The sequence below is a fragment of the Aquarana catesbeiana genome, linkage group LG02 (assembly GCF_042186555.1).
Source record: "Aquarana catesbeiana isolate 2022-GZ linkage group LG02, ASM4218655v1, whole genome shotgun sequence".
Lineage (NCBI taxonomy): Eukaryota > Metazoa > Chordata > Amphibia > Anura > Ranidae > Aquarana > Aquarana catesbeiana.
Genome location: NC_133325.1, coordinates 90,009,164 through 90,031,072, shown reverse-complemented (window position 1 = coordinate 90,031,072; position 21,909 = coordinate 90,009,164). Strand labels below are relative to the sequence as shown.

At 42.3% G+C, this 21,909-nt stretch overlaps 1 protein-coding gene across 4 annotated transcripts in view; it reads right to left on the bottom strand.

Moving 5' to 3' along the window:
* The window catches only part of ASIC1 (acid sensing ion channel subunit 1), a 381,195-nt gene that overhangs the window by 82,454 nt on the left and 276,832 nt on the right, over positions 1-21,909 (bottom strand). For all 4 annotated transcript variants that reach the window (XM_073613156.1, XM_073613154.1, XM_073613155.1 and 1 more), the window contains 2 exons: positions 1,077-1,227; positions 870-997 (listed from right to left, as the gene is read on the bottom strand). In XM_073613156.1, the coding sequence (XP_073469257.1) occupies positions 870-997; positions 1,077-1,227 (279 nt within the window). The remainder of the gene's footprint in view (positions 1-869; positions 998-1,076; positions 1,228-21,909) is intronic.

Genomic DNA, 21,909 nt, shown 5'->3' with positions numbered 1-21,909 from the left:
GGGTAATACTAGGGGGTTGGTGCACTAATGGTAGATAGACTGTTTATTTTGCAAAGGAAATTGCAATTGCTAAGGGAACTTACTCTGAACTTAGTGAATGTGGTGACGCTCTGCCGACTTCCATCATCCAATCATGTGCAAGCAAAATAATGTGCAAATCCTTGCACTAAGTTAAGAGAAAAATCCCTTGCAAAGCGAACAGCCTATTTGCCTTTAGCACATTAACCCCTAGGAGTCATTCAAGTGTTCTGCATTCTCATGTGCTGACATGGAACATTTTGACTGCATGGGTAAAGCTCAGGTTCACCTTAAAGTGTATTTCGACTTTTGCTGCTAATTTGGGATAACACCTACTTTATATTTGTTAAATGTCACATGGCATAACTAAAAACAGAAAAAAAAAAAAAAAGTGAAAATTGCTTCTTTAGATGCTCTATTCTGGACCCGCCAGTAAGCAAAAAATCCTATATAGTTCTCTTTGTTTATGAGGGGGCTGGGGAGCTGTATGTGCCATAATTAACACCCTGCCTGTACTGGAAACTTCATTACCAATTGTAACTAGATTTGAATACTGTTTGTCCTAACAAAAGGTTAAAGGTATAGAGACTGGGCTTCTTGCATTGTATGTTAATGAGGACAGACTTGGGACAAGCTCACTATAACATTGTTCAAAAAAAACTCGTAGTCAGCAGCCATGACACTTTCTCCTGAGAAACATCTAAAAGGTAAGAAATATTTAAGATAAACATGTTTAGCCATGCTGTGTCAATGGGAACACATAACAAACATATAATGGAGCTTTCTCAAATTTGTTTTCAAAGGTGGATATATGCTTTAACTACCTATAAGAAACTGTAGGGTATACATACTCGTTGTTCCTGGCAAGACACAAACGTCTGGAATCCCGGAGCCACACCAAATCCAAGCTGGTCTATGAAGGGAGGCTCATCCTGACTATGAATCTGGACTTTGATTCCAGCTTCAAAGGATGTCTCATCTGCAATATGGAGACCAAACAGTGTCATGACTGTCCGTACACAAATGTCAGGTAAAAGAAAGAGAGTGGATCTACCTACCAGTCTCTCCCCAAACTGGTAAGTATTCATCTTGCTGTATATCCAGCATTAGCTCCAATCCATTTCCTGTGCCGCCTTTACTAGTAACTAAAATAGTACGGCCATTCTGGCCCGAGTTAAAAGTGTAGCACTTGCCGTATCTCGTGAAAACCTGTGAGAAAGGACAGGAAAAAAAAAGTTATAATCCAAGGTTCATTTCAAGGCCATATAAAAGACAGATTTTATTGTCCCCTGAACAATAATGGAATTCAACACTGGTGTTTACCTCTCCTGTCTACCAGATTTTATATGAAATGAGGGCTCCAAGTCCCTGTATACCTACTTAGACACTGATAAGCAGATTACATTTGGAGTTCTGGTCCCCAAGTAGCTGACATGAAGGATACTCGCAGTTCAAGATCATTCTTAAATAAATTCAGTATGTGTCACAGCACTATGGAAATCAACATCTCCTCCTACGACTCACATGTGTTTTTTTAGAATCTCTGAAATCTGCAAGATGGAGGAGCTTACGGCCACCCTTTATAACTGAGAAGTACCAAAACACCTGGCTCCTTTTATTGAATTCTCAGGCCCTCCCTCTTATCAAACAAGAATGACCTTAGGAGACTCGGCTCCCCCATCTTGAAGTCCTTGAGTAATCCCCTTGCATAAAAGCCAGGTGGCATTTTCCTGCCTTGGGGCCTGATGCCCCCTCCCCACCCCCCGGACCTGGATAGGGAGCCCTTCCTGAATGCACTGGTGATTATCCCCCCTCTCCTCTTTTTTTTCTGTTCTCCACCTGGTCTTTTTCTGATCACATATTATATTTTCCCTAATTTCCTCCATTATATTTTATATTGTGTTGATTGCAAAACAGTTGCCCCCCAGATTGCAATTTCTCTTGTGACCATATATATACAGTATCTCACAAAAGTGAGTACACCCCTCATATTTTTGTAAATATTTTATTATATCTTTTCATGTGACAACACTGAAGAAACTGACACTTTGCTACAATATAAAGTAGTGAGCGTACAGCTTATATAACAGTGTAAATTTGCTGTCCCCTCAAAATAACTCAACACAGCAATTATTGTCTAAACCACTGGCAACAAAAGTGAGTACACCCCTAAGTGAAAATGTCCAAATTGGGCCCAATTAGCCATTTTCCCTCCCCGGTGTCATGTGACTCGTAAGTGTTACAAGGTCTCAGGTGTGAATGGGGAGCAGGTGCGTTACATTTGGTGTTATCGCTCTCACTCTCTCATACTGGTCACTGGAAGTTCAACATTGCTCCACATAAAGATGGCCTAGGCTATAAGAAGATTGCCAAGACCCTGAAACTGAGCTGCAGCACGGTGGCCGAGACCATACAGCAGTTTAACAGGACAAGTTCCACTCAGAACAGACCTCGCCATGGTCGCCCAAAGAAGTTGAGTGTACATGCTCAGCGTCATATCCAGAGGTTTGTTGCATCAAATTGGTCTGCATGACTGTCATCCCAGAAGGAAGCCTCTTCTAAAGATGATGCACAAGAAAGCCCGCAAACAGTTTGCTGAAGACAAGCAGACTAAGGACACAGATTACTGGAACCATGTCCTGTGGTCTGATGAGATCAAGATAAATGTATTGGTTCCGATGGTGTCAAGCGTGTGTGGCGGCAACCAGGTGAGGCGTACAAAGACAAAAGTGTATATTGCCTACAGTCAAGCATGGTGGTGGGAGTGTCATGGTCTGGGTCTGCATGAATGCTGCTGACACTGGGGAGCTACAGATCATTGAGGGAACCATGAATGCCAACATGTACTGTGACATACTGAAGCAGAGCATGATCCCCTCCCTTCAGAGACTGGGCTGCGGGGCAGTATTCCAACATAACAACCCCAAACACATCTCCAAGACGACCACTGCCTTGCTAAAGAAGCTGACGGTAAACCCTATTGAGCACCTGTGGGGTACTCTCAAACAGAAGGTGGAGGAGCGCAAGGTCTCTAACATCCACCAGCTCAGTGATTTCGTCATGGAGGAGTGGAAGAGGACTCCAGTGGTAACCTGTGAAGCTCTGGTGAACTCCATGCCCAAGAAGGTTAAGGCAGTGCTGGAAAATAATGGTGGCCACACAAAATATTGACACTTTGGGACCAATTTAGACATTTTCAGGGGTGTACTCACTTTTGTTGCCAGCGGTTTAGACATTAATGTTGAGTTATTTTGAGGGGATAGCAAATTTACACTGTTATACAAGCTGTACACTCACTACTTTACATTGCAAAGTGTAATTTCTTCAGTGTTGTCACATAAGATATAATAAAATATTTACAAAAATGTGAGGGGTGTACTCACTTTTGTGAGATACTGTATATAGACGTTATCATTAATATATTAAAAAGTTCAGATGCCAACTTCTCTATGTCTATAGATGGCGTGCTCTATTGGACCCCTATACCTTGTGTTTGGTGACTGAAATTCACCCATAACAACTTGATAAAAATAATGTTCTTTAGCATAGAACATACACTATTTTACCAAAAGTTTTAGGATGCCTGCCTTTACACACACATGATCTTTAATGGCATCCCAGTCTTAGGCTGGGTTCACACTGCAGCACGGAGCGGCTTACAGCAGGGGTCTGGTGCGCCCCTGTTCACCGTTTCAGGTCCGTTTTCAGCCTGAATTTTTGGCTTAATTCAGACCTGAAACGTACCAGAGGATGCACAGGACTCCTGTGCAATTTGCACCGGATCCGCTTCGGAGATGTGTGAATCGGCTCCATAGAGAACCGGTCACAATCTCCTGTCATTCAAATTGGATGCAGAGAAACCCGCATCCAATTCGCAATAGTGTGAACCCAGCCTCAGTACCTAGGCCTCAATATTGAGTTGGCCCACCCTTTGCAGCTATACCAGCTTCAACTCTTCTGGGAAGACTGGCCATAAGGTTTAGGAGTGTGTCTATGGGAATGTTTGACCATTCTTCCAGAAGCACATTTGGTGTTCAGTCATGGAACAGGAAGGGGCCAACCCCAAACTGTTCCCACAAAGATGGGAGCAAGGCATTGTCCACAATGCCTTGGTATGCTGACACCTTTAGACCCCTTTCACACTGGAGGTGTTTTTCAGGCGCTTTAGTGCTAAAAATAGTGCCTGTAAAGCACCTGAAAAATGCCTCATCTGCAATACCCAGTGTGAAAGCCTGAGTGCTTTCACAAAGGGGGGTGCTGCGCTGGCAGGACATCAAAAAAAGTGCTGCAAGCAGCTTCTTTGAGGCGCTTTAGGAGCGGTGTACACACCGCTCCTAAAGCGCCCCTGCCCATTCAATGGGCAGCAGGGCTGAAGTGCCTTGACAGCTGCGCTTTTAACCCTTTATTTGGCCACTAGTGGGGGGTTAAAAGCGCCCGCTAGCGTCCGAAAAGAACCTCTAAAACGACGGTAAAGCGCCCCAGCGCTTTCAGTGTGAAAGGGCTCTAAGAGTTCCCTTCACTGGAACTAAGGGGCCAAGCCCAACCCCTGAAAAACAACCCCACACCATTATCCCCTCTCCACCAAATGATTTGGACCAGTGCACAAAGCAAAGTCCATAAATACATGGATGAGCGAATTTGGGGCGGAGGAACTTGACTGGCATGCACAGAGTCCTGACCTTAACCCGATAGAACACCTTTGGGATAAATTAGAGCAGAGACTGTGAGCCAGGCCTTCTCGTCCAAAATCAGTGCCTGACCTCACAAATGTGCTTCTGGAAGAATGGTCAAACATTGCCATAGACACACTCCTAAACCTTGTGGACAGCCTTCCCAGAAGAGTTAAAGCTGTTATAGCTGGAAAGGGTGGGCCAACTCAATATTATACCCTAAAGGCTAATACTGGGATGCCATTAGGTTCATGTATGTGTAATCCGCATTATTAATTATGCTACCAAAATTAGCGTGTGCTGTAATTGCCTCCAGCATTGCCCCTGTTTCTTCTTGCTGGAGACTGCCCCTGAGCAGCATTAAATCTTTAGGCTGTCAGCAGATCGACCTCTACAAATTCGACACAGTGCCTAAAATTAGAGAGCAACTGAGCATGTACAGAGCAGGGTGAGACGGTGTATTACTTTATTTTAAACAGTGTAGACATTTATATTTAATGTTTTACATAGCTTTATCTGCAAAAGGGGCCAGCATGAAGTGATCTAGCAGGACTTCATTTTCTGAACAAAGTTCCAACTTAACCAGAAATCATATTGAACATGTCCACGTGATCCCTGTATCATTTTTCATATGTACCAATGACATTGTTGTAGGTGACTTGTATACTTTATGGTGCCATACTCTGGTCAAAATAAAGCATTAATAAAAAATAAATTCACTTGAATTTTTCTTTGAATTTATGGCCCTCTTATGGCACATCTTCACCAATCTTCTCGACATTCAAAAAAAAAAGGAGATTAATCAATTTTTTTTCACAAGACAATGAAAATGTAGACATCCAAAGCAACGAGAGGGGATGAGCAATAGAGGGCTACAAATTAATGAATGTCATATAACGCTGAATAATGGCTTATCATCCCAGCATTCACATCCAGCAAGCCAAGTGGACAGGCAATTAAATTTTATGCCGGGGCCTTAGAGAGGGCTTAGATCTCTTCATGGAATTTTCAGAAGATAATCAGCTTGCCCTGCAGACTCAAGACTTTTTTTTTTTTTAACCTCGGAGGCAAAGCAAGATAAAGTGACTAGACCAGGTTTACAATCACAGTCAAGGCACTTTGTCAGGCCCAAATAATAGAACACACTTCTTTATTGCGTTTAGTTAATCCAATGCATTCATTACTGGTGCGTGTTGTGACCGGAGAGGTCATTAAAGGGTTTTAAACAGAATTAGAAATATTCTTGCAAGTCAAGTGCCTAAATAGCTGTAAGCAAGATGGAAGGATTCAAGCCTGTAGGTTAGCGACTTGCTTCGATTCCCAGTACTTGTATTATGGAAAAGATGGCAATGTTTTATAATGCTGCACTTATTGCTCCAATATACAACTTTCAGAGATGGCCATTTAAGAGGACATTAAAGTCATAAAAAAAACAATTATTTTGAAATTGCTAAGTAGTAAAGCTGAATTTCTCCCATATGCAGAGAAAATACAGATTCTTTCACTATTACTAACTAGGTGGTGGTGTTACCACTACAGCCCCTGGGTCGTTTTGCTGTAATACAGAGTAATATGAAGAGTAATGTACATAGTTAGAAACACTCCAATAACATAAGCACTTCATTGGTGCCCTAAGATGTGTCAGCATTACTATTATTTACATGTAATAAGCTTTTATGTTTCATATATCTGAATTTTGCAATAGCATTTGACACAGTTCCCCAACGTTTACTGTACAAAATAAGGACCGTTGGCATGGACCATAGGGTGAGTACATGGATTGAAAACTGGCTACAAGGGCGAGTTCAGAGGGTGGTGATAAATTGGGAGTACTCGGAATGGTCAGGGGTGGGTAGTGGGGTCCCCCAGGGTTCTGTGCTGGGACCAATCCTATTTAATTTGTTCATAAACGACCTGGAGGATGGGGTAAACAGTTCAATCTCTGTATTTGCAGACGATACTAAGCTAAGCAGGGAAATAACTTCTCCGCAGGATGTGGAAACTTTACAAAAAGATCTGAACAAATTAATGGGGTGGGCAACTATATGGCAAATGAGATTCAATGTAGAAAAATGTAAAATAATGCATTTGGGTGGCAAAAATATGAATGCAATCTATACACTGGATGGAGAACCTCTGGGAGAATCTAGGATGGAAAAGGACCTGGGGGTCCTAGTAGATGATAGGCTCCGCAATGGCATGCAATGCCAAGCTGCTGCTAACAAAGCAAACAGAATATTGGCATGCATTAAAAAGAGGATCAACTCCAGAGATAAAACGATAATTCTCCCACTCTACAAGACTCTGGTCCTAGAGTATGCTGTCCAGTTCTGGGCACCAGTCCTCAGGAAGGATGTACTGGAAATGGAGCGAGTACAAAGAAGGGCAACAAAGCTAATAAAGGGTCTGGAGGGTATTAGTTATGAGGAAAGATTGTGAGCACTGAACCTATTCTCTCTGGAGAAGAGACACTTGAGAGGAGATATGATTTCAATATACAAATACCATACTGGTGACCCCACAATAGGGATAAAACTTTTTTGCGGAAGGGAGTTTAACAAGACTCGTGGCCACTCATTAAAATTAGAAGAAAAGCGGTTTAAATTTAAACTATGTAGAGGGTTCTTTACTGTAAGAGTGGCAAGGATGTGGAATTCCCTTCCACAGGCGGTGGTCTCAGCGGGGAGCATCAATAGCTTCAAGAAACTATTAGATAAGCACCTGAATGACCGCAACATACAGGGATATACAATGTAATACTGACACATAATCACACATAGGTTGGACTTGATGGACTTGTCTTTTTTTCAACCTCACCTACGATGTAACTATATATAAAAGAAAAAAAAAAACTACCACTAAGTTAACATAATTAAACTTATCTGTGACAAAATAAAATAAAACACGTAGAAGATGGCACTGGCTTACAGCTGCCATTTTCCAGTACAGGTCTGAAAACCAACGCAAGCATTTAAAACACGTCAATGCAATTAAAACAAATAGCCAGTTGTGGCTGCTTCTAGGCAGATGTACAGTATTTCCCAACATGATTCCTGACAGGCAGATGCATAGCCTAATAATATGCATTCCAGGCAGAAGTATATCTTAGCTCAAAGCCTAGCAGGCAGCTATACTCCAATAAGCCATGACATTATGGCCACTGACAGGTAAAGTGAATAACACTGATTATCTTGGGACAATGACATCTGCAAGTGGGTGGGATATATTAGACAACAAGTAAACATGTGAAAGCAGAAAAAATATCGGTACGCGTAAGGCTTTGAGCGACTTTGACAAGGGCCAAATTGTATTGGCTTAATGACTTAATCAGAGCAACTCCAAAACTGCAGCTCTTGTGGGATGTTCCTGGTCTGCAATGGTCAGGACCTACAAAAAGTGGTCCAAGGAAGGACAGGGTCATGGGCGGCCAAGGATCATTGATGCATGTGAGGAGCTACTGGAGCTCAAATTGCTGAAAAAGTTCATGCTGGTTCCAATAGAAAGGTTACAGAACACACAGTACATCGCAGTTTGTTGTGTATGGAACTATGTAGCCGCAGTTGGGTTAGGGTGCCAATGCTGACCCTTGTCTACAGCCAAAAACACCTAGAATGAGCACGTAAGCATCAGAAATGGACGCAGCAATGGAAGAAGGTGGCCTGGTCTGATGAATTCAAGAATGGTTTGAGGAACACAATAACGTCTTTAAGGTATTGACCTGGCGTCCAAATTATTCAGATCTCAATCCAATTGAGTATCTGTAAGATGTGCTGGAAAAACAAAACCGATCCATAGGATAGGCCCCACCTTGCATTCTTATAGGAATTAAAGGATCTGCTACTGATAGCTTGGTGCCAGATACTTCAGCATACCTTCAGAGGTCTAGTGGAGTCCATGCCTCTATGGGTTATGGTGAGTAGGGATTATCTTGATGTTCGGGTCGAACATACGGTCGACTCGAACATCATGTGTTTGCCCTTTCGCTGAAGAGCAAACATTATGGGGCATTCGCGGCAAATTAGAGCGCCGCAGAATGCCCCATAATGCACTGCGAAAATGACACAAAGTATGGCCTGCCTTACACTTTGCACAACAGGGGAGCCATTGGGTAGATCCTGTTTCTTTATGGTACGGACCTGCTATGACATAATGAACATGAGCAGTAGTCACCACAGAGTCCTAAGTTCTTTTATAGATACTGATTAGAGGCGAGAGGACCACGTATACTGTATGCATACATTTCTCATAAAGGACTTTTGTATTCCTGCAATGGCAATGCGGTATGCAATGTGGATGGTTTAGATACAAATAGTGCTTAGCTGTTTTTTTCTTTAAAATATGCTAGGCATGCTGTTTTTTTTATAAACACTGGTATGGGTCTCTTGTTTCAGATGCTGTCACACTAGAAGCAACTGATAACAGCAATAAAAGATAAATGAACATTTCTTTAAAGTAAATGTCCAGGAATCATCCAACTTTACTATCAAACCTCCCCTCTTCATAAAAAACATGACCCAGCATTTTTTTTTCTTTTACTTTCTTCTTTTTATAAGAAGCAGCTTTTTTTACTTCCTATGATATCACCATGAAGCTTGTAAAAGCTCACTGGCAGCTCAGTTTATACTGTTGCAAGCATGCCCCAGAACTACACCTCCAAAGAGCTCTTTACTTTTAAACAGTGTGAATGTGCAGGATCTTGGGAGTCAAGACTGGGAGAGAAATCATTGTATTAATGTAGAGGGGGCAAGGAAGGCCTGTGATAGGTGGAGTTCTTTATGCCAGTAGGCAGGGCTGACAATGCTGGTTGGGATTTTGGCACTGAACAAGCATTGTGGCTTCAGCCCAAATAAAAGTTAGGGGCACACTCGATTTCTGACAAATCAATAGGCTTTTTTTCTCTGAACTTGCAGTGTTTTCAAAGGTATAAAACAAAGGCAAATGTGCTTGCATTGCAAAGATGTGCTGATTATTTTTTTATTTTTATCCTGATATACACCTAGGGGTCATTTACACCAATAACCGATTTCTGTATATTTTTTTCAACTTTTTTTGAATGTCACAAAATGACATTTCATTCACATTTATTCATTGCGGCACGTTTTGAGGCGGTATATTAAGTGGCACACACACTGAAGCATGTCCTTCTCTTTTTCTGCATATACTACTGAAGTGGTACAAAATTAAGGCTCAATGCAAATTGCCTTGTCTATATGTTGAGACTATGTTGCGTAGCCTTGCCCAAAGCAGCCACAACACCTAGACAAGGCAATCTGCATATGGTTTGAGTAGGCTCTTAAAGGTGAAGTCCATTAAACCACAAGAGCTAGTGGAGTGAAGTTAGATGTTCTCCACTTTTAATTCTCCAATTATCCCCTGCATGTTCTACACTCTCCAATGGACCCTTATGATCTTGAAAAACCACAATAAAACAGACCGAAGAAAAGAGAATCCTAAGTATTTAGTCTAGCTGTAATATATTACATATTTAATATTATGTAAACTTATATAGAAATATACGGAATAAACTCATATAGAAGTATTAAAACCAATGGCCACTACTCCATACTCCTACTCAGAGGCGTTGCTAGGGGGTGGCTATTGGGGCTATAGCCCCGAATCTGGGGCCCATAGCCCCGGGTCTCTTGCTGCAGGATTCCTGCTTAACCTGCAGTGGGCAGGCTGGCTGCATGAGAGGAGAGAAGCAAGCGGGCAGACGAGCAGAGATGACATCATCTCTCTCTAACCACTTCACATCAGTGCTGTTCACAGCTGGGCCTCTTCAATGTGGCAGTGAGGTGCAGAGAGATGATATCATCTCTCACTGCCTGCCACACATCAATGCTCTTCCACCCTCACAGCACGGTGGAGTGGAGGTCACGTACTTCCTGTCATCGGTGGAGCTCCACTCTGCAGCCAGACCCCCCTTGCTTCATTGTCGGAGGTGGGGCAGGGAGCAGCGAGATGACATCATTTCTCATTGCCTGCCCCGCATCACCGCTCTCCTGCCCTCACTAAATGGACCAGTGCGTGCAGCCTGCCACCAATGCAGCGACAATGCACATTTGGTGGTACTGACTGGCATGGCAAGTTACAATCCACATCAGTTGGCAAGTGACAATCCACATCTGGTGCCAGGTGATGTGGCAAGTGACAACCCACATCTAGTGGCAGGTGACGTGGCAAGTGACAATCTGAAAATGGTGGCAGGTGACGTGGCAATCTGAAAATGGTGGCAGGAAACGTGGCAAGTGACAATCTGCAAATGGTGGTAGGTGACGTGGCAATCTGCAAATGGTGGCAGGTGACATGGCAAGTGACAATCCACATCTGGTGGCAGGCGACATGGCAAGTTGCAATCCATATCAAGTGGCAGGTGACGGTGGCAAGTAAAAAGCCGCATTTGGTGACAGGCGACGGTGGCAAGTGACATGCTGCATCTGGTAGCTGGAGATGTGGCAAGTGACACGCCCCGGGCTCCCACTGATTCTGCATTATGGTTGAACCACTTGCTTACCACTGGTGTGCCCCCCCCCCCCGGGCCTGCAAAAAAGTTGGTGACTGCTGCTATGGGCTCTAGCTCCAGATCTTTTGCAGACCTAGCAACGCCCCTGCTCCTACTACTTGACCTCTGCAGCTTTTGATACTGTGTTTTGACCACCACTTCTTCTCAAAAAAATATGTTTCCTTGGCCTCCAAGGTTTTGCTCTATTCTGGTTCTCTTCCTACCTATCACAGCGCTCCTTCAGTGTTTCCTATAACTCTATCTCCTCCTCTTCACTCCCTCTTTCTGTAGGGGACCCCCAAGGCTCTGTTCTTGGACCCCTTCTCTTCTCTATCTACACCTCATCTCTTGGTCACTTGATAACCGCCCACGGCTTCCATTACCATCTCTACGCCGATGATACCCAAATCTATCTGTCTACTCCCAACCTCACTCCTTCAGTCTCATTACTAACTTACTAAGTGACATATCAGCATGGATTTCACATCACTTCCTTAAACTTAATCTCTCTAAAACCGAGCTGATAATATTCCCCCCTTCCTGTGCCCCCCTCCATGACTTTTCTTTCAGGGTCAATAATACAACCATCAATCCCTCCCCTTACACCAGGGTACTAAGTGTAATCCTAGACTCTGACTTGTCCTTTCAGCCCCAAAACCAACTGCTCAGTGTCTGCAACCCCTTTTCGCCAATCCCTACACTGGCTTCCGATCGCCCAGCAAATTACATTCAAAATACTGACTACAAAATACAAAGCCATTCACAACTCTGCCTTGAGCTACATCACCAATCTTGTCTATAAATATCACCCAAACTGTCCTCTCTGCTCTTCTCAAGCTCCCTTGTCTCCTCCTCTCATGCTCATCTCCAGGATTTCTCCAGAGCCTTTCCCATCCTCTGGAGCGCTCTACCTCGATCTGTCGACCCCTGAAAACTCATCTCTTCAGGAAAGCCTATCACGCCTCCAACTAATCTTTATCACTTCTATCAGTCCATCCCCCACAGTTATAACCTTTTGTACCACTTGCCCCACCCTATTAGATTGTAAGCTCTTATGAGCAGGGCCCTTTTAACCCTCTTGTATTTTATTGTATTGTAACTGTACTGTCTCCCTTTTATATTGTAAAGCGCTGCGTTAACTCTTGGTGCTATATAAAACCTATATAATAAAAATACTAATAATAATATGGGGGGTATACGTATAGACTGATGGGTCCTTCATATAATCAGATTAGGACTTCTTCTCTACTGGTCCACACTTAAATTCCTTTTTTTTACCGGGATAGATATAAAAGCAGTAGTGCCAGTAAGAAACTACAGAGAGGGCCAGGTGGAAATGTCTCCTGATATGAATATAATAGGGAGATCATTCAAAGAAATGCCTTCTAAAATGATTGCAGGAACACAATTATTGACTAGTTCTGAATGCCCTGGTGCTGGACACTTCCTTTCATTCCTGCACAGTGCCATTAGTCACAGTCAAAATACACTGGGGGATCCTGGGCCATTCAGTACCATAACATCATCATCATTTATCACAGACATAAACGGTGTATTTGCTTATTGCTAGTGTTCAATACTAGCTATCAGTAATGCTTCGAACTTTTCACTAATGTGCTATTAGTGTGCCATTATTGCAGACACAGGATTGTTGTCACACTAATGCACACACCAGCATGCATTAAGCAGGATATGATAGTGACTGAGGGTCAGAGTTAGGTAGGTAGCAAAATTGGGAGGTATAGGGAGTAAGGTTAATGCTTTAGGGCTAATATACAGAATGTTCTGTCTGTGGTACAACAACATTGCACATAGAAGTTTATAGATCTAAAGTACCTTGCAATTTTTTTCTGAAAGATGAATGACAAATATTAAACACATTGTACAATGTTTTCCTAGACATCTAGCCCAGCAATATTAAAGTGGAGCTCCACCCAAAAAGGAAAGTTCCACTTTAACCACTTCAATACAGGGCATTTTCACCCCCTTCCTGCCCAGGCCAATTTTAGGTTTTCAGCGCTGTAACATTTTGAATGACAATTGCGCAGTCAAGCAGCACTGTACCCATATGAAATTTTTATCATTTTTTCCCCACAAATAGAGCTTTCTTTTGGTGGTATTTGATCACCTCTGCGGTTTTTATTTTTTGTGCTATAAACAAAAGAAAGGCGAAAAGCTTGAAAAAACAATATTTTTTACTTTTTGCTATAATAAATATCCAATCTTTTTAAAAAAAACAAAAAAAAAAAAACATTTTTTTTCTCATTTTAGGCCGATATGTATTCTACATATTTTTGGTAAAAAAATTGCAATAAGCATATATTGATTGGTTTGCGCAAAAGTTATAGCGTCTACAAATTAGGGGATAGATTTATAGCATTTTTATTATTTTTTTTTTTACTAGTAATGGCAGCGATCTGCGATTTTTATTGTGACTTTGACATTGCGGTGGACATATCAGACACTTTTGACACTATTTTGGGACCATTCACATTTACACAGCGATCAGTGCTATAAAAATGCACTGATTACTGTATAAATGTCTATGGTAAGGAAGGGGTTAACACTAGGGGGAGATCAAGGGGTTAAATGTGTTACCTAGGGAGTGATTCTAACTGTGGGGGGGGGACGACTGACTTGGGGAGGAGATCGATCGGTGTCCCTATATACAAGGAACACACAATCAGTCTCCTCTCCCCTGACAGGACATGGAAACAGCAAGCAAAAAACAAGCAAACAAGCATTTGTATGAATATTCTCAAGAACTTCGATGACCTGAAAATGTTGTTTGAAAGTACTTCAAAATTTCACTTGCATCTAACATTTGATTTTTGATTTTCATTAACAAAAACCACATTCACTGTTAGAAATGTGTTTGTTTGAGAAAAAATTTCCCTTCTCCTTTGAATTTTCTTGGCACCATGGTCACAAATAAACATTGGGTTTGAAGAGTAGAAAATTGAACGACTGTTCTTAAAACGATAAGTTTTGAACCCAAATTTTACTAGTGTATGGCCAACTTTTCAGACACTCAATCTCCTGCTTATTGCACCTCATGAGCTTAAAGTGATTGTAAACGATCACATTGTAAACAACCCATTCAGTTAAAAAACTAAAATGAAAGGCACAACATTTGTGTATAGATATAAAACAATTATAAATGCTTTTTTCTCCACTTTTTTTTATAGGTGATCACATTCCCTCTGTTCTCAGCTGCAGAAGGGCTGGGGGGAGGAGAAGCAGCAGCACACTGATCTTCTCAGTGAAAACTGTGCAGGGGGTGTGTAAGGACAAGGCTGATCATTACAGGAGAGCAGGCTGAGTTCCCAGCACAGCTAGAGAACTGACCACGGTGTGCTCTCCTGCTTAGTGTAGTCATTTTTTAATAGAAAAGCAGAGGGACTGGCAGGAACACCAGGGATTTCACACAAAGGAAGCAATACAAAGAGAACAGGATACTTTTTCATACAAGTACATGGTACAGCAGGCACATATCAGGGATATGAAGCGTTGGGATAACAAACACCTTAAGCCATGCAATGGGTGAGCTTTTGACCAGCAATTTCTTTCTGCCCCCCATTTTCAAGTGGTTATTGTGGCAAGAATGGTCAGAACACTGTTGTTGCACTTTGATTGGGCAAACTAACATACTCCCTGGCATGGTTCATTCAATAAATTGGTGATGCAGAAGTTCCTGAAAAACTTTTCAGACTTCCAAAGCAAGAATAGTCTCTGTACCTACTTTTTTTGATCCTTAAATTAAAACTAAAAATGTTCCTCAGGCCTTGCAAAGCCAGAACAGTCTTCCTTTCACTAATATGTAACATTGCTACATGATGACATTGACTTTACAAAAATGTATCCACTACTACAAGCAATGAAAAGACGGGAGTGAATACATTATTCTGTATAGCAGGAAAGCAGGAATTTTGCTGCTTTGAGCCAAGCCAGAAGCATCTGATGAGAGACATCTTGCCCGCTATGGCCCCCTTGGAGATACAAGAAGGTTTGACAGTAGGGACAACTGCAGTAATGCCAATAACCAGTCATATTTATTATTTAAGGAAGCACTGACACTTATATAGTGTGGCAAGGAAGAAGACTTGCTGCTATATTTCTAACAGAGATACAAGGAGATACAGTGGAACCTCGGATTGCGAGTAACACGGTTAACAAGCGTTTCGCAATACGAGCACTGTATTCCTAAAAATCCTAACTCGGTTTGCGAGTGTTGTCTCGCAAAACAAGCAGGATTCAGGCCAAAGCGGTGTGCAGTACCGCTTTTGGCCTGAGGTGGGGGGTGCCGGAGCCGAGCAGCGCCGATCGTCGCTGTTCGGAAATGCACAGAAAGGCCCGAGGACAGTTCGGCTGACCTCGGCAAACCTCGGAAAGGTTCGTGAACGGAGTCTTTCCGAGATTTGCCGAGATCAGCCGAACTGTCCTCGGGCCTTTCCGTCCATTTCCGAGGCTCTCCGGTGCCCCCCCCCCCCCCCCCCGCCTCTGGCCGCATGCGTTATTGCATGTCATTGAAGTCAAAAACAAATTATTTTCGTTTCCATTGACTTCAATGGAGAAACTTGCTTTGATATGCGAGTACTTTGGATAACGAGCATTCTCCTGGAACGGATTATGCTCATAATCTGAGGTTCCACTGTACAAGAAATTGGCGATGGACAAAAAAGGTAATTTCATTAAGGTTGAGAAGGAGGAGCAGAAATATGCAATGTGTACAACATCTTGGGCATGACGCTGAGCCTTTGGCTCTCAAATGTACCAGTGGTTACTATAATAATAATGATTGCAATAAATATTTCTATGGGGAAACTATGTTGATACAACTATGGCCTATCAGGAAATTTAAATCTAATTAGCCACTCTTGTAGGCTCTAGCTATGAAAGTATTTTTATTTTATTTTTTTCTAAAGCTTTTGCATTCAACTTGCAGCAGTTTCTCTTCCTCATTAAAAGTTAACTTATCGCCTGTGCCTAGGGTTGCCACCTCATCCCTTTAAACCCGAACACATACAAATTACACAGGTTCTGAGGCTAATTTAATGCAGATAAGGCACCAAATGAGTTTAATTACCACCTTAATCAGCCACAGAACCTGTGTAATTAATATGTGTTCAGGTTTAAAGGGATGAGGTGGCAACCCTACCCGTGCCACCTATACCTGTACTACAGTAACAGCACTGGAAAAAAATTAGCACATAATTTACAAAAGCAACCGCTACTAGAGTTTCCTGGGTGCTATTGACATTTTCCAGCTACAGTCCATAGGTGCTGAATTAAAGTTATAAGCAGGGTCTCAAAATGTATGACCCACAGATTACTGGATGTGCAAATAAGATCAGTGGCCTCAGTATGCTCAGTTTGTCGTCTGTGTAGTGCAGTGCCTTGTTTCTTTAGGTGTCTAAATACATCTACAAAACAGTTGGTGGTGTCATCACCTCCAAATACTGAAAATGACTTGAAAAAGGAGAGAGAGATAAACTATTATTCAACTGAATCAATTCTGGATAAAGAACAATTTTAAGCTATTTCTTTGGCATGTTCCTGATCGATAACATCTGCTAACCTCATTGGTTGCATTGGTAGAAACAACTGTGAAGGGCAACGGTATCAAAGTTTATTTGGAAGGCCACTTAAGCCTATCCTGTTGTGTTTTTACAGTTATTTTGTTTTTAATCTTTTTCCCATTATCTTTTTTAATAAAGGTTGGTAGGCAGGGCAAGAACAGGAGAGCTTTCTGTCCAAGAAAATCATTGGCTTTGAAAATTCTTTAGTCCCTTCATAAAAGTGATGGATATATTTCTAAATGCACACAATATAATACTGTGTATGGCTAATCATTTCTTTAAGGATAAAACTCTGTAGAATGTTAATCCAGTGATGATTTGATAGTCTTTAGGAATTGGGAATGTTTACGCTGTTATAAGGATCTTTCTTAGCCTTCCTCTCTCAACTGTAGGCTTTGAGGTCTGAGGATGCAAGGTTTTGGGGGTTTCTTTTGGTTCATATTTCATTTATTGCTGTGTCTTGGTTGAACATTTTTAGCCACTTGACCTCTGGAAGATTTACCCCGTTCATGACCAGGCCATTTTTTTGCGATAGGGCACTGCGCTACTTTAAAGTGGATGTAAACCCACTCTCATCAATTATAAACGACTGCCATAGTGCTGAACTATAAGGATATACATGCCTCCTGCATGTATCCTTACCTTTTAAACATCTCCCCTTTCTCTATTTGGAGCCCCCAAAAACTCCGGATTTAGTGGGCGGGTGTGTTATCTGTCGCTCGGTGGGCTCGGTGGACGGAGTTGTGACACCAGCAGACTCCCCGCCCACCTCTTCACTCCCCTTGGCCAGAGCGTGCACAGGAGAGGCAGAGCGTGTTCTGGGTAGAAGTAGAGCGTATTCACGGCCCTCTGTCACTTCTGCACACATGGATGTCCAGTGACAGTCGGGGATGATCGGTGTGGCGGGGGACAGCTGTAAGCACCGATCTCCCTGCATGGCTTTTCATCATCTGCTTCTCCTCTTCCTCCCGCGGCTTTCACCTGAAAAGCCATGCAGGGAGATCGGTGTTCACAGCTGTCCCCCGCTGCACCGATCATCCCCGACTGTCCCCCGTGTCTTCCTCCTCCTCCAGCGCCTGTGTTCTCCTCCACCCCCCTTTGTGTCCTCCTCATCTGCCCGCTGTGTCTTCCACATCCACCCCCCCTTGTCCCCCGCAGCTGACTTCCCTCCTCTCCTGCGGGCTGAGGGGGGGGATCTATCAGGATGGGGAGCGGAGAAAGGGACCGGAATGTCATATACTGGCCCCTTTCTTTTCTGAATGGGACACAGTGAGCATTCATTACCGATCACTCCTGTGTCCTGTGATAGCTGAGCAGAGTAACCTGTGTGAACCTCTGTCTCCTCTCCATTCATCTTCAATGCAGAGAAAAGGACTGGGGAATTTGTGTCCTCTGTCCCTTTCTTCTCGGTTTAGACCCCTGACATGTCACCAGAGCCCCCAACAGGGCTGATAAAAAAAAAACATAAATATTACAAAATAAAATTGTAAATAAAAAACTACTGACACTACAACTGCCCCCCCCCCCCATACTGACACGGTCCAGGGCCCCAAGCCTCCCACCCCCAAAAAGGATTGTGAAAAAAAAATTAAGAACAAATTAACTTGTAAAAAGAAATACATTAAAATAAAAAACTACTAACACTGTCCACTGTCCTACTGACACCTACCAGGAACATACAATCCTGGCAGAGCAGCAGAAGAAAGGAGTGGGGGTGGGAATTAAAAAATACTGCACGTCTCTTAGGCTAGTGCACGAGATGTAAATCACTTGTCACTCACAGCAAGGGGGAGGATTTGACAAAGTTTTTCTCTGTTTGTCAAGATTTATCTCACTGAACAATAAAAGATGATTGTTCAGAGATGGATTAACTCTGTGTGGCACGACTGGGCTCAAATGATAGGAAATCTTATACTCTACAGTATGATATATATATAAAAAAAAAAAATGTTGGGTTTACATCCACTTTAACTGACAATTTAACGGTCATGCATAGCTATAACTCAAATAAAATTAATGCGCTTTTTTTCCCCACAAATAGAGCTTTCTTTTGATCACAACTGCATTTTTTATTTTTTGAGCTATAAAAAAAGACCAACAATTTTGAAAAAAAAAAAAAAATATTGTTTAATTTCTGCTAAAAAAACATATCCAATAAAAAAATGTAAAAAATCTAATCTCTTCATAAATATTTAGGCCAATATGTATTCTGCTACATATTTTTAGTGAAAAACATTCCAATAAGCATACATTGATTGGTTTGTGCAAAAGTTATAGTGTTTACAAACTATGGGATATATACTGGAATTTGTATTTTTTTTTTTTTAATAGTAATGATGGCGATCAGTGTCTGACACTTTTGACACTTTTTGGGAACCAGTGACACTAATACAGTGATCAGTGCTAAAAATCTACACAATATCTGTACTAATGACACTGGCTGGGAAGGGGTCAAACATCTATGGTGATCAAAGTTTTAAATGTGTGCCTACCCAGTGTTTTGGTGTAGTGTGTGGTGCTTTTACTAAGGGAAGTGATGGATTTTATTCTCTGCTTTGTGAGAAAAGAAAATCCATTACTTCCCTGCTGACAGGACAGGACTTTGCCTTGTTTTCATTGGCAGGGCTCTGTCCTATGTGAATTCCCGATGATGATGGGTGCCGGCGGTAATTCATTGGCCGGTACCCGCTAATCGACATCTGCTGTGTTTAATCACAGCACAGCCGGGTCACCTCTCCCATAAGTGCAGGATCGCATATCTAGTATGTGATCTGGTGCAGGAGAGCTGCCTTGCCCCCGTACACGAATGTTATACGATTAACAAGCAGTTAAACCTAACTGTGTAACTATGCCCAATAATGCCTTTAGAAAAATAATACAATATATTGTTATCCCCGCCTTGACTATTGCAACTCTCTTCTCACTGGTCCACCTCTACACAGGCTATCCTCCCTTCTTTCTATTGTGAATGCTGCTGCTAGACTCATCTACCTTACTAAGCAATTTGTGGCTGCTGCCCCACTCTGCCAGTTTCTCCACTGGTTTCCTCTAGCCCAATGTTTAAAATTCAAAATACTAACTACAACATACAAACCCATCCGCAACCACATATCACCCACACTGCCAACTCCACTCCTCCCAAGACCTCCTTCTTTCTGGCTCCCTTGTCACCTCTTTCCATGCTCGCCTCCATGACATCTCCATAACCTCTCCCACCTTCTGGTACTCTGCCAAAAACATATTTATGCAGAGAAGCCTACCCCGCCTCCACCTAAAAACTGTACATCGACCACCTCCATCAGCTTATCCCCACAGCTATTACCTTTTGTACCACCTTCCCCTCCCTTTAGATTGTAAACCTAATGAGCAGGAACCATTTAATCCTTCTGTATTGAACTGTATTGTAACTGTTTCTGACTCCCTTTATTTTGTAAAGCGCTGCACCAACTGTTGGCGCTATTTAAATACTGTATAATATTAAAATATTAATGATATTAAATAAAAGCTAGTGTAGCTGTATAAACCCTTTTGTTATCTCAAAGAAGTTTTATTGAGAAAAACATACATTTTTTTTTAGATGTTCCAGAGTAATTACAGCATATATAACCATAAAGAAGATCCATCTTCCAACAATGTCACATCATCACATATTGACAAATCCACAATTCTGGCACTATACCATGAGTCACAAAGACAACCCAAGACAACATAGCAGCGAGGACATGTGTAGAGCAAAGGTTGGTTCACAGTAGTCTATCCAAGATTAAATCAACTGGGGATAGCCCTGGCATATCCAACCAGGGGGACCACAATTTATCAAATTTGCTAGGGCACCCTCTATGTTGGTAAATATATTTTTCAAGACGTAACGTATCGCCCATTTGGGTAATCCACGAGGATGGGTCAGCAGATTTCCAGTGTCTAAGAATCGGTTTATGGTCTTGAAAAAAAGGTCCTGACCATTGCTTGTTTAGATATATCTCCCACCTGAAGATTGTCCAGGAAACCTAAGAGGCATGGCTTGGGTCCTCATGAATAATAACCTGAAATGCCTTGTTGAGTGTATTAAGGACTGTCAGAAACCATGAATCAGACCGAGACAGAAGTACAGTTAAATCACACTTGTTTAATAACAAAAGTAAATAGAACAAACGTAGTCAAAACATAGCCAGAATTCAGGAACAGGAACGGATAGTCAGACAAGCCGAAATGTCAGGGAGCCTGAGATGAGCGTAGTAGAACAGCAAGCAGGATCTGGAGCCAGAAGGAATGTCAGCCAAGCAAGTCTTTAACAGGAACACAGAAGAGAGTCTCTAGAGATGTGACCAAGGCGAAGGCAGAGATCATCTGGGCTGGACAGCTTAAGTAGGCAGGACTGACGAGCAGGATATCATCAACAGGTGAGTCACTGTGGAGGGATAGGAGCTGGCAATTAGCTGACAGCTGAACAGCCAGCTTTGAGAAGGAAGGGCTGAGCCCAGCCCTGACAAGGACACCCTTCCAGTAAACGTGTAGTTTAGGGCAGTGTAGTTTAGGACATCTCCATAAAAGGTGAATTAAATCACCATGGTCACTAGAGCATCTGGTACAAACGGTGTCCTCTCTCACCCCCATTTTGAATAACCTCGCTGGTGTAAGGTGGACCCGGAGGAGGATATAGAGCTGTGAAAGACGCTGGGTAATGTTAAGGGAATAAAACTGCACTGCCTGCAGGGCCTCCTTCCACTGTTCCTCCACAACCCTTTTTTAATTATCTCTAATTTGCACAGTAGATATTAAACTCAGAGAGGGAGAGAGCCCACACCCCCTATCAAACATTACCGCATTGCACAGTGCTATCAATCTAATATGTATTCAGACACCAAGAGCAGGATGAAGAATTGATTAGGCAGAACAAGAAGGACCTCAGCAGTTTAATGCTACTCTTTTATTGCCCAATGAGGAAAAGGGTGGCACAGGCAGTTGTGTAATTGGAAATAGAGGTGCCATTGTGCTTGCTATGACATGTGGCAGAAGAACAATTACTGAATAGGATTACAAATATAGATGAATCCACATACATGCACTTTAACTTGTTCAACTGTTTGCCTGGACTTCTGCTTTGAACTACTCTCACATTATACAAAACACATTCAAGGGA